General features: G+C 41.5%; 1 protein-coding gene across 3 annotated transcripts in view; it reads right to left on the bottom strand.

The window, feature by feature from the left end:
* Nucleotides 1-14,407, bottom strand: part of COLGALT2 (collagen beta(1-O)galactosyltransferase 2) — a 117,190-nt gene that overhangs the window by 18,578 nt on the left and 84,205 nt on the right. For all 3 annotated transcript variants that reach the window (XM_025430071.3, XM_025430069.3, XM_025430070.3), the window contains exon 6: nucleotides 9,302-9,421. In XM_025430071.3, coding sequence (XP_025285856.1) covers nucleotides 9,302-9,421 — 120 coding nt within the window. The remainder of the gene's footprint in view (nucleotides 1-9,301; nucleotides 9,422-14,407) is intronic.

Genomic DNA, 14,407 nt, shown 5'->3' on the forward strand with positions numbered 1-14,407 from the left:
ATTGCTGTATGAAGCCTGTGAGTCACTACTGGATATCCCAGCGCAGCCTCTTCATCCTTCTGAGATACTGTCGAAAGAATATTATTTGTTTGACTTACCCTTCCCTGGGATATTAAAGAGAAACCATGACATCCAGTTTCACTTACGATCGACTGATGTGAAGTTCTAGAAGGTAGTGAGACAGGTTTCCTAAGCCAAACACAAGAGTTGGTCTCATTACCTCAACCCTGACCCCTATGGTCACATTTCTGTAATATACGGTGCATGTGTTTCTGTTTCCATTAGAAGCCCAGCATATTTTGTTCCTTTCTGCTCTACCCCATTCCTCATTAATTTTTTTAAATCAACAAATATTGATTGAGGAGCCACCATGTACAGAGTCGGGCTTTTAAGAGAAAGAAACTTAACATACAAACTCCTTTTTGTTCACAATGTTGTTTGAGGAGCTGTCTGGCTCTCCCTCGTTGGGTCTTGGGGCTGGGAGGGGGTTATATTTTGAGTTACCCTTTTCACGCTGTTGGTCTCTGTTTGGCACTCACATGGGCTGCGTGGCTTTAACATTTTGGCCAAAGAGACTGCTTTTAGCCACTTTGCTCTCATCAAACATGGACAGTCATTGCATTCACAGGACAAGTGTCCCCCACAAGCCACAAGTGGCTGGCTCCTGAAAGCCACCATTGAGCAAAAATATGAGAAATATGCCTAGGTTTTGTTACTGAAGATAGAGCTAAGCCACAGGGAAAGGCAGGGAATGATACAAGTTAGACCTAAGAAATTTACTGTGCAAGGAGAAAGGATGTGTCTTTGTTTCATCAAAGTTGAAGGTTAGGTATATCCCAGTTTTGGTATGGGGTCATTTCTGACTCTATGGTTCATAATTTATCAATCCCTCATTGAATCCCTTCCCAGACATAGTCTCTCACTGTGCCACACCAATTGAGACAATATGTCCATTGGCTCCTGGATAGTTTCATGACCTAGGAATAATAATTATAGCTACTATTATAGAGATTTTATTATTCACTGAACTCTGAGCTACACTCTTGACATATATAATCACAGTTATTTAATTTTCACAACATGTACCATGGGATAAGTACAAGTGTCCCTATTTTTACAGATAAAGAAACAAAGCCTTAAATAACTTGCCCAAGGTCACAGAGCTGATGGAGCTGGTATCTGAACCCAAGTCTGACTCCTGAACCCTTTACTCCTACTCAGCCTGCCCCCAAAGTTAGTCCTTGGTAGCCATTGGCATCAAGCTGGCCTTGGTGACTGGGCTAAGTTCACAGTAGCTCAGTTAGCTAAGTCTTTGCTTCTGGGTGACCAACACTTGTTGCTTTTTCTATTGTCTATGCTGGAGCACACACCATCCAGCGTAAAAGGCACCAGCCCAGACACGTGCCCCAAAATATTTGAGAGATTGTGCTTGTACCAAATCCTAATTAAATCATAGTCATTTCAGTATAATCCTGAAGTTTTCCTGAACTTCTTCAATTGCTGCAGCCACCACCCTAGCTCAGATCCTCACTCACCATGCTTGGGATAATTTTTGTGCGTATGTGATTTAATTAATTAATTAATTGTAGAGATAGAGAGAGCACGAGCTGGTGGGGAGGGGCAAAGGGAGAGAGAATCTTAAGCAGGCTCCACGTTCAGCCAATGCGGGGCTTGATCTCATGACCCTGAGATCATGACCTGAGCCAAAATCAAGAGTCAGATGCTTAACCGACTGAGCCACCCAAGCGCCCCCTTGCTTGGGCTGTTTTAAAATTTTTCTAACTCTCATGCACTCCTTACACACACTATTGCCAAAATGATCTTCAAGGACAACGCTATTCTCAACCACAACAGTCGCACCCGACATGTTGCAATTTATTAAGTGCTTTCATATTCACAACATCATTTATTTTCATTTATCTTTTGGTTGTTTGTTTTTATAGATAAAGAAATTGAGACCCACCCAGACGTAGACTTGCCCACAGTCAAATAGTAATTGGTGCCCAAGATCAAATAGTGAGTGATTGGTATGATTATTGGACCTTCTGACTTTACGTCCAATAATCTTAATAATCCTTACATGACATTCTGTGGCTCCAGAATGTTGTTACTGGGAATGGGCACCTAAGATCTCCCATCACCTCAGGCTCTGGCTTGCAAAACCAATCCCCTCATGCCTCATATAACCCACTGGCTTCTCTCACCTTTATAAGATCTAGCCTCCTGTCATTCATCCTGCAATTTTCTGTACAAGAAGCACATTCCCAAATTTTCGTATGGCTCCTAACATATGAAGTGAGTAGGTATGTGTAGAGTGATGGGCACAGTGCTTCCGGTGTGCCGTAGTTGGTGCTCCACCCCGTCTCGCACCCTACCCCAGCTCCTCACTCTGCTCTCTGAAGCTCCAGCTATAATTCATCAACTCTTTGACATTGCAAGTCCCTTCCTTTCTCTGAATGTCTCTTCATCTTTTTATTTTAGCCAAAACCTGGCTTTCCTTGGAGGACACTGCTTCCCTTTCACCCCTCAGTGTAGAAGTTGATTTTTCTCATCTCCCCTGACTCACTCCCAAACTGTTTCCCTTCCATCCATCAAACCCCCAGCTTCTTTGAAGTGTATCTGAGCACCCTCTGCCCCATAGTCACGCCTCCTCAGCCACTGATGATGACAGCCTTTGGCTCACAGTCTCGCTGTCCCTGCCATCATTCTTAAAACTTTAGCTTCAGCGTGGTGATGTACCCAACAGGGCTTCTAGGTCCTGCACCAACAATCGTTCTTTCAGTGACCCACTACCATGTCTGCATCCATCACCTCTTTCATGTCCTCATGCCCATTGGTACCCAACATAGATTTCTTGGGCTGGCACTCGAACTACCCCTTGTAAAGACTCTTTTTTTTTTTTCACCGTATCATTATTTTTAATGTCCAACATTTATGATATGAGGGCCAGGGCTTTCTCCTCACGTTTATAAATTTTCAATTGGCTTGTGAGGCCAATAGGGATACTTCTTCTTGTTTAATTTGGTTTCTGGGAAGACTTCATTCAGGTCCTCAATGGTCATCTGATCAAATGGAATTATGTTCTTCATCTTCTCCAGCTCTTTTTCATATTCTTCAATCCTGGCCTTTGAGAGGGACAAAAACTCAGCACAGCTTTTCACATCTTCTTTTTCCTCAGCATCCACCTGGACAGTGTATTTATCCTCTGGCACAGGAACCTTCAGGGCATTAAACTTCTTCTCAAAGTCATCTACCAAGCCAGCCTTTGCCACACTGGCCTTGTAGTAAGCCCAGTAGATAGCAGGTGGTTTCTCTGGAAGAGTAGCCAACCTGGAGGTAAGCATCTCATTCCAGGATTTCAGGGAGTTGGCAATGGCCTTCCGGTTTCGGGGTATGATCTCCCCAAAAGCTACCCAGTCAATGGTTTTCAGAGCAAGTTTTCACCCAGCCATCTTGAGATCCTTCACCGACCCCGGTGGCCCACAGTCCACAGCCCCTTGTAAAGACTCTTGATTTGCTTCCATTGCTCTTGCTTGGTAAAATCCCAATCCTGCTTAAACTTGGTTATCCACTTACTTAGCACCAAGAATACTGCGAGAGAAATTCACACAATTGTGTTGACTGAATCAGTTTAAAATTACAACCACAGATGTCACATTGGCACTCAGCACTGCCAAATGATGCAACTATGCTTCCATAGTAAATTTGCTTTCCCACTCTCCAAGAGATCTGTTTTATGCCTTGTCCTCTCTCCTGACATCTCCAGTATCGTACTGATGTACTACATATTTCATAAAGAAAATATTCAAATGAGACCTACCTTTTCCTTCCGCCTCAAATCCACAAACCCAGCTGCATCTGTACCTAGACCTGTTGCCTTCCCCTCTGCAAAGGAGCATCTCTGTTCCCATCCAGGACAACACCAATACCATCGTAGATTACAAAGCCTCTTGCTTTTTTTCTTTTCTTTTCTTTTCTTTTCTTTTCTTTTCTTTTCTTTTCTTTTCTTATTTTTCCTCTTGCTGTTTCAAAGACTTCGGCCTTACACTACTTTCTTCTCTTCTGCATCATCCAGTTCTCCTTATATATTGGATCCTTCTTCTCAATGTATGAATATGCTAAAATTCTATCTTAAAAAAAAAAAAGCAATCTCTCCTTCGACCTCTCATTCCCTTTTAACCACCATCCTATTTCTCTATCCCCATCACAACAAGATTCCATTTTCTCATATCTCCACTGTCTTCCCTTTGGCCTACTCCCATGGGCTTGGGTCCCCATTACTGCACTGCAGTGGCTCTTATAAGGTCATCACAGATCTTTATCTTGACAGAAACAATGTTAAATTCCCTATCCTCCTTTTACTGGACTTCTCAGCAGCATCTGGCTCCTTCCTGAGACACTTCTCAATTTTTCCTTCTAGCTTTTTGGCTGTTTGTCTCCCTCAGGGATCTGTCCTCTTCCCTTCCCTCTTCTCTTCCTATGATCTTTTACTAAATAATTCACACTGTTCCATGACTTAAAATGTCCTTTTAATGCTGATGACTCTCAAATGTCTGTCTCCAGCTGGAGTATCTTCCCTAAACTCCAGACTCACATCCAAATATCTCCTAACTTCTCCACTGGGATGTTTAAAAAAAATATCATAAGCTTACATGACTAAAATTTCCCTCCTCAAATCTTTTCCCATTTTATTAAGTGGTATGCCAGGCCAAAGTCCTGGTGTCATCTGGAGTCCTTCCCCTCCTTCATTAGCTTCATCCAGGTCTCTGTAAGTCCTGTTGGCTCTGCCAACAAGCTCTCCTAACAGTCTCTGTAGTTTGTTTGTTTGTTTGTTATTGTTGTTTTTAAGTAGGCTCCATGCCCAGTGTGGGATCTCATGACCTTGAGATCAAGACCTGAGCTGAGATCAAGAGTTGGACGCTTAACCAACTGAGCCACCCAGATGTCCCTCTAGTTCTTTCTGCTTGGAACACTTTTTCCCCAAACATCCATGTGGCTGCTCCACTGATATATTGTCTATCTCTCTGTGTTGAAATATAAATTCATGGGGATTCCTGGGCGGCTCAGCAACTGAGCGTCTTGCCTTTGGCTCAAGGCGTGATCCCAGAGTCCGGAGATGGAGTCTCACATCAGGCTCCCTTCATGGAGCTTACTTCTCTCTCTGCCTCTTTCTCTCTGTGTGTCTCTCATGAATTAATAAATAGAATCTTTTTAAAAAATAAATTCATTGATGGTGGAGCTTCTGCTGGTTTTGCTCACTGCTGTATCTCCAGCATCCTGAACAATCCATGGAATACAGTAAGTGTTTAATAAGTACTTAAAGCCTGACTCTCTCTTCTAAAAACTTCCTTGCCTCCTTACTGCTTTTAGGATGGGCATTCTGTCTTAGCTGGGAAATTCAAGGGCCACAACAATTAAGCCACCCCAACCCTCAAATTTTACTTTCTTCTACTATTCAAAGCCAACTCTCTTCCAGAGTGAGAATGCTTTTTGAGTGATATTTTTGCTGGGTCTTCTTCCTCTGCCTATAGTGTCCTCACTGTATCACTCCTTCTGTTTAAACTTCATACTAGCAAAGTCCAGCTTGAGAAACACCAGGACTTGAATCTCTCCTAGAATACACCTGCCTACAGCAATTTCTTCCTATTCCAAATTCCAACTGCTTTTATATCTGCTCCTCTTACAAAGCACTATACTGCATCATTAGGATCTTTTTTGTGTTTGCCCTATGTTTCCAGTTAAATATATATATCCCAAACAGAGAATTGGTTAAAATGTGTTGAATATTCAGTACCTTGATAGAGTGACTCATTGATTGTAAAAAGACAATGTTTGTACATAAATATAATTCTTGTTCTAATGCTTCAATTGGTATAGTCTTTTAGCAACCATTTCTTTACTGCCCATTGGGTTCCAGATGCTGTGCCAGATGCTTTCAACATCTGGCTCATCTTTCCTGAGGATACTTGACAGGTATGATTTCATTATTAATCCTTTTCTTAATCCTTCAGGGGCTTCCAGTCTATATTTCTGTGTTATTACCCTCAAACATTTATTTGTCTAATTATTTTTCTTACTTCAATTATGTTCTACCTTTTAAAATTCAGAATCTGAAATTTTAACAAAATTATAGCTAAAGAAGATAAATAGAAGAATTAAATAAAACACCATATATAAAGTGTCTAGCATTAGAGTTGGTCTGCATTGGGAGATCAATAATGACAGCTACCAATTACAGGTTCTTCTCAGATGAATTCTACTTGCATAGCATGGTGTTATGTGTATTTGTAATTTATAATAATTAAAAACTTTACTGACAATGTGTGTGTTTCTACATACAGAGAAGCTTCTGTGCTCTCAGTTCTATGGGGACAACAAGAGAAGGCAAGGCTCTTACTGGCCATCTCTGAGTCGACCTCTACTTGGAGTCAAGTCTGATGGCCAGGAAACAGGGGCGGTAAGGGGTAGCACATTACCAAGAGTCAAAGTGAGTCCTAATAATAACAGCAATGCTTCAATATTTTATGGAGTTGATGTACATCATTTCATTTGCCTCTTCCACCCCTGCAAAGTAAACGCTATTATCCTCACTCTATAGATAGAGGAACTAAAGCTCGGAGAGGTGAACTCTCCCTTCATAAGCGACAACTTGAGTTGAAATTAATTATTCTGGATTCAGATTCAATGCTCTTTGCAGTATAATTTTCGTGCATTCCCTTATTCATTCTTTTACTTGTTTGGTCATACATTCAGCAAATATTTGTTTGGAACCAACTGTATGTCATGCACTGTGCTAGGTGCTTGGGATACAAGGCAGTAAGATACCACTCTTGTCTAGAACATAGACAACAGGCAGAAATAGTGCGTATTAAAGAAATTCACAAAAGAAATTCCTAAGAGCTGGTTTAAGAAATACTGTCAGAATGAACCAGCTCCCTATTCAATTCTTATTCTCCACCATCCATCCCCCACCCCAACAATTTATCTTCTTTCAAGAAATGGTTGCTAAAAGACAATACCCAACAAATGCTGGATTTTTTTGTTCATCATCCCTATTATTCTCTATATACTTAGAGAACAATAATGTCTCTTGTTGCCTTTTTCAAACACAGGGACACTGAGATGACTAAAGACTGAATGGCTTACAAACTCACATGCACATCAGCATGCAAAGGTTGTGATGGTAGGAGTGCTTCTCTCCTCATTCCAAGTATAGTCTATGGATATACTTTGCTCAGCACCACTGCTGTGCTTCTGGTATATTGAGCTGACTGATATTTTGCAAACAGAAGTTTATGTAAATTCAGTAGGCGAGCCTGCTATTTAAAGGAATCTTCTGATTAATCTTTTAAATTATTATTGTTTTTTTTACCTTCGGGTCCCAACCATAGCTCTTAAAAAAAGAAAATCTGCTTTTTCTCTATTTCCTTGCTTCTTAGTCCCTTCTCAAACACTTTGAATTCTGATTCAACCTTTTCTGAAACCATCCTTGTTATGGGCATTAGCTGAAAAAAAAAACCCATTGAGCTTCTTGTCAGTCTTTATCTTACCTGAATGCCCTTCCACATCTCACACTCGTGGTTTATTGAAATGCTGTGATATCACAATATCTCATTGATGAATCTCAGATGAACGTCATTAAGCTTGATAGATTCATCTCTCCATCTACTCACTGGACATTTCAACCTAAACTCAGTCTTTCATTTATTCACTCAATTATTCAACAAATATTTACTGGGAGCCTCCTAGGTGACCGGCAAAGGACTACACCTCAAGACAAATAGGATGAACAAGGCATTTATTCTCTGAAGATGGGCAGCAGGAAATAGATATTCACAGGCCACTCAATGGGCCTAAAAATGAACTCATGATTTTTATTTGTAAATGTCTCCTTTATTCTAAGTGCTCTACACCATTTAAAACTCCTACAGCTATCCCAAAGCACTCAAGATGGAACTTAGAAGTTTTTCTCTGCTTCCCTTTTGCTAAGCCACAGACTCTTGGCTGAGTCCCTTCAAGCCTGTGTTACAAGGTTCTCTTAATCTCTTCCTTTCTCTCCACTCCCCCAGGCCTGCCCTAGCTCAGATCCTCCCCATCTTTTGCCTCTTTTACCATGTAATGTCCAAAATTATTTCTTCACCTCTGGCCTGAGACCAGCCATCCAGTGTCCCACCCTGCTCCAGCCATACTTCTCTTACCAAGAGAGTGACCTTTCTATATCCAGATTTCAATCAGACATTCCTCTGCTACAAATCTCTTTAAGAGGTCCCCTCATTTCAGGAAAAGTCTAAACACCTTCTTATACATTAGAGGTTCTTCTGGCTGGGCTCCTGCCCACTTTCCAGTCTCACTTCCTGCTCTGCCTCCCCAACCATCCTCACTGCCCACACACACACACACCTCCTACACTCCCGTGATGAACAACAGAATTCCTCAGATGCTGTGTGAAAATGAACTGCAAACATTCCCTCCTCTGGGAAGTCATTTCCAACATCCTCCCCTGGGCAGGGCTTATCCATTACCTCTTCCTTTACCCACCACTGCACATTATACATCATAATTAGTACAGCAACTGATCGTTGAACATTTATTGGTTCTGACACCATGCTAGACCCAGAGGCAATAATGATGCAGTGTTTAAGGACATGAGCTTTGCAGATAGCAAGACTGGTTCAAATCCAAATCTGTCATTTCTTTAACAAAACGATTTAGGGTAAGTTACTGACATCTTTTATACCTCATTTTCTTCGTCTGTAATATGGAGATAACAAAAACCCTTTCCTTGATTGTTGTAAGGACTAATGAGACCATGGACAAAAAAAAATGTTAAGCCTAGTATCTGTTACATGATAAGCTATTATTAAGTTGAAATCATAATTATTGTTATTGAACGTTTTACATATATCATAGAGAATTTGCTCCCAAACTCTACGGTTTTATGTCCATTTCACAGCGAAGGAAGTTAGATTACTTTTCCAAAGTCATATAATTAGAAAGCAGTGAAAGTTTAGAGTTTAAATCCACACCGCAAATCACCATCAGAGCCTTTAGGACATCATGTGAGATGTCTTTCCTGTGTGCCCAGCTCGCCACCTGTGTCAGAAGCTCCTTAAGGAGCTTGTCATATTCATTTGTCACATAGGAAAAGTTTAAGGGTGAATGAACAAATGAATGGCTATGTTTCAGCCATAGCAGCCTGATGGCTGTGAGATCTCAGTCGTGGGAGGGGGGAAAGTAGCTGGTATGGTCACGGTGGCAATGGAACAAGAGCCATCATCACCCAGTCTCCCAGGTCACTTACTCATTGCTTCTATCTGCACATGGATGAAGTTCTCGATGTCCTCCTGCAGGGTCTGATGGGGCTTCAGGGGGATGGGCAGGTAGCCATAGTGTTCTCTGTTACAGAGGTACATCTGGATGCCTGAGAACCCAAGAGAGAGATAAAAGCAATCAATCAGAAAACATAGTTCTTAGTTCTCGAGAGACAAGTAAAGGGAAAAAAGCTTGGACTGTGGCCGAAGCTGAGTCTGGCCCTGAAACTGAACAGTAGTTGTTTCAGACACCGTCTGTAGACCTCAAAAATGCTCTTTATTAAGAAAATTTAACACAGCATTGGAGGCTAATAAAAACCATGGGCCATTCTTCAGCTCAGAGGAAATTGATTTTTTTTCCTTCTGAAGAAAAAGCATACTCGTGGTCTGAAAGGAACACTAAAGGCACGAAGGGATCAAGGACAGGCAAGGAATTCCCATTCCAGAGCACAGAATGGAACACTGTAATCTGCCTACAGGAAATAACAAGAAAATGAGGAATAAAATCCACATTTGATATGAAAGCAAACAGGAAAATCCTGTGAGGCTGACAGATGATTAAAGCTAAATCTAGGCATTTGGAGAAAAAAAAAGAAAGAAAGAAATTTAGAATTCTCCATGGCTCTTCATGGTTTTATCTCTTCTCATAGCAGGCACGGATTTGGAGTCAACCAGCAGACATGAAACTTGTGTAACAGATTCATAAAAGGACAAAAAAGTCTACATTTCAAGTCCTGGTAAGAACCTGCAGTGTGACCATATCAGAAAAATGCCCCAGCCCTCTTGTATTCAACACTGGCTTCCAGGCCCTATATGGCTAACTCCAAGAGCTGTGCAGCATCTCTGTTTAACCAGATAGCCAGGAATATAGGAATCAAGATGGACTCATAGCGATCCAACCACTGACAGTCCCAACTACTGAAAAGATTGCTTAGTTACAAGGATAAGTCTGCCAAGCTCTGGTCCGTGGGTCCAAGCTTCTGACTTGTTAATTGCAATAATTATTTCTGCTTTCCAGAGACAGAATTACCTGCATAGTGACTTCTCTATGCTGTACAGATGAAATTTCCTCCAGTTAGCTATGTCACCTGCCAAATCACGTGAAGCTGTCTCATGGCATTAACAGAGAAGAATGGGGAAAGAAAAGGGCCTTCAGCCTCCCCTTTACTGAATCTGCCTCTGGTCCAGCAAGTGCCGTCACTTCTCTTGCTTTACCAAGTGAACTCAAAACCTCTACTGTTTGTCCACACGAATGCTTCCTAAAATCGTTTGTATTTCCTTGGTGTTGGTAGTGATCTCTCCTTTCTCATTCATGATTTTATTAATTTGAGTCTTCTCTCTCTTCTTTTTAATAAGGCTGGCTAATGGTTTATCTATCTTATTAATTCTTTCAAAGAACCAACTCCTGGTTCTGTTGATCTGTTCCACAGTTCTTCTGGTCTCGATTTTGTTGAGTTCTGCTCGAATCTTTATTAACTCCCTTCTTCTCTTGGGTGTAGGATCTATTTGCTGTTTTTTCTCTAGCTCCTTGATGTGTAAGGTTAGCTTTTGTATTTGAGTTCTTTCCAGTTTTTGAATGGATGCTTGTATTGCGATGTATTTCCCCCTTAGGACTGCTTTTGCTGCATCCCAAAGATTTTGGATGGTTGTATCTTCATTCTCATTAGTTTCCATGAATCTTTTTAATTCTTCCTTAATTTCCTGGTTGACCCTTTCATCTTTTAGCAGGATGGTCCTTAACCTCCACGTGTTTGAGGTCCTTCCAAACTTCTTGTTGTGATTTAGTTCTAATTTCACGAATGCTTCCGAGGAGCTTCAAACCAAAATGTACCCCCTTACAAAATCATGATGAGATCAGGAAATGAAAGGGAAACAATTTCATGGTTAGCTTGCCTCTCAATCCTAATGAGGTAGATCCTTTTACTACTCAGCTTTCCAAAGCTTCAGTAAAAAGAGGAGATGAGACCTAGCCAAGCTGTCCATCAAACGTGAAGCGACAAGAAAGCGTTTTCACACAAGCAAGGTTGTAAGTATTTACTTTACCCTCACACTTTCTCAAAAGTGACTAGCTGATGTGGAAGGAGAAGGGGAAGGAAGAAGGGATGAGGCGGATCATGGAAAACACGGAGGAAGTAAGACATAATTGACAGGAGCATCAACACAGAGAGGACAAGAAGGGGCATCCTAGGTTGGGGTGGATAGGACTGGCACCACTCAGATAAGAGTACATCAGAAGGCTCAAGGAGAGGGGTGCCTGGGTGGCTCAGTGGTTGAGTGTCTTCCTTTGGCTCAGGGCATGATCCCGGGGTCCTGGGATGGAGTCCCACATTGGGCTCCCTGCATGGAGCCTGCTTCTCCCTCTGCCTTTGTCTCTGCCTCTCTCTCTCTTTCTCTGTGTTTCTCCTGAATAAATAAATAAAATCTTGAAGAAAAAAAAAAAGGCTCCAGGAGAGACATCTTAACAAATATGCAACAAGAACATCTCACAAATCTGACCATTCTAACAGGGGTTTTAGACAATCAGGGCTTGGTTTTAGATTGTACTAGGAATAATAAAACTAAGCAAAAGAAAAAGTCCATTTTTATGTTGAATATGGAAGGAAAACTAACTATAGTTGAAAAGTGGCTCAGCTTGGAATTAGGTTTGCATAACTCTGACAACAAAAAACACTGGCCACTGACCTATCTTAAATTACCATGTGATTCTATCAAGAGGACTGGGAGTTGGGAAAAATGTGTTTGTCCTGAGTGGGCACAGAGAAGACAGAGAGCTAAATCCTTGTCTTCTATAGTGGACAGCCAATAGATGATGTCTAAAGTGAATCCAGAGAATCAAGAAGTAGCAACATGAGCGTATTAGTTAGAAACATGGATATAATATTATAATTCTCTCATCATCTGTTAGAGTTTAAAAGTTATCTGTCTTCTAGAAGAGGGACATGATGGTACAGGGGAGTGATGTGCAGGGGACTTCTGATTTTATAATAAACCCTGGAGGACCCTTTGAGCTTTTTCAACTATGTGCATGGATAGTTTGATAAAATATAAAAATTTTAAAAGGAAATGTGTTGATAATTAAGGCCTATAAAGGAATCTGGTACTCTCGGTGAAAGTTACTTCTGGAGAAAACAATTTTCTTCACCTTTGAAAAAGAATGGTAAATGAAACTCTATATCGAAGCTCTGAACTTGTGAAAATGTCAAACATTTTCTTGTACTTACATAGTACCTTAATGCTGCGGATTGATACGCTTATTTTTATCCTTGATGATGACACATCAGATTCAGAGGGGCTATGATTTCTCCAAGCTCATACAGTAAGTCATTAGCATGAAACTTTTGTCCCTAAAGAGCCAATGCCAAGTATCTTTCTATCTGCCCAGGGTTCTAAAGCCAAGCCTCGGAACCAGTAATAACTCTGAGTTGCCATCCTTGCACATGGGAAGCATTTCTGATTATCACCAGTGATGTGCAGGAGGCAGATCTCCCTGCCCGTCACCCACATCTCTTGCCTTTTTTGACAGCAGACGTTCAGAAGATGATGAGTTGGCGCCAGAGATGGCTCCTGTGGCCATGGTACAAAGCCCACATCCCTGGCCACAGTGGCAAGTGAACTCCTGACCTTGGCTTCACTGTAGCCACAGAGACTCGTCTATGACCCCCGTGCTCTCTCCTCTGGGGCTAGATCAGCAGCCACTCCCCAGCGAACCAGCACACTTGGATTGCTTCTTCTCTCATTCATCAGCCTCCATGTGGCAATGATTGGAGTCAGAAGTGAAAGGTTAAGGATCAAGGTCTGTGGTTAGATGGTCCTGCCAAGTACACGTCTACCCTTTATTGCCTTTTGGACTTTTAACAAATGATGCTTCAATGGATGAAACACAGCTAGGGAGCTTCACAGAGTGAGAACAAGAGAACACAAATCATCTTTCATCAAGACTCTTGCAAGGGAGAAGCGAAGTGCTTTGATTTGGATCTCCAAAGGACTGTCAGGAAAGCTCTTTCATTCCCCCAAATGACAGTCATTCTTTCCTGCCTGACTCCTGACATGTTCATAGTTTATACCCCCAATGTGATCCTTGGATTTCCTTTTTTCACAACTACTACTCATATTTCCACATGTGAAGATCTTGTCTCCCCAAGTAACACGGAGCCTAACATGATGCCAGGAATGAAGGCAAGGCCTAGAGTGTTGGTTCCCTCTCCTTTATTTTCTTAAAAACAAAACAAAACAAAACAGATTTGGGCCTTTCCACCTGTTTTCAATGTCCTGGGAAGGCCTATGGGAGTCTGACCCACAAAAAATGAAGTCTGAGTGAATAGGCCAAGCAAAGGACAGAGCTGAAAAAAATCTTATCCAGCCCGTGTCACTCTTCCAGCCCCAAATCCAGTTCTTGGTTTAAAAAAAAAAAAATCTTAATAATTTAGTGCATGGATCACAATACCACCTTATGTAATGACTATCAAAGAGGACTCTGTGAGGCAAGGGACCATTGCTGTAATTGTGAATAGTTCACTCTCTTGAAACATCCTTACTGCAAGCTCGGAAGCAAAGGGACTGGCACAACTCAAAGGAATGCCAAGGTCCTGAGTCTGGTTCCCATCCTGGAGAAGTCAGAGCAAATCATGGACCAATTGAAAAGAGGCAGTTTCCATTAACATCGACCCAAGAACCTTCATAGAAACTTTCAATCCAGATGAGGATAAGAACCCTGTTTCCGCCCTGACATGGGGCTAAAAGAATGCCTACACCCACATTGAAGCAAATGGTGGGTATTTGTCATTTCTAATAGCTGAGTAATATTCCATTGTATACATAAACCGAGAAGGACAAACATTATAATGTTCTCATTCATTTGGGGAATATAAATAATAGTGAAAGGGAATATAAGGGAAGGGAGAAGAAATGTGTGGGAAATATCAGAAAGGGAGACAGAACGTAAAGACTGCTAACTCTGGGAAACGAACTAGGGGTGGTGGAAGGGGAGGAGGGCGGGGGGTGGAGTGAATGGGTGACGGGCACTGGGGGTTATTCTGTATGCTAGTAAATTGAACACCAATAAAAAATAAATTAAAAAAAAAAAAGAATGCCTACAC

Source organism: Canis lupus, chromosome 7, assembly GCF_003254725.2.
Source record: "Canis lupus dingo isolate Sandy chromosome 7, ASM325472v2, whole genome shotgun sequence".
NCBI lineage: Eukaryota > Metazoa > Chordata > Mammalia > Carnivora > Canidae > Canis > Canis lupus.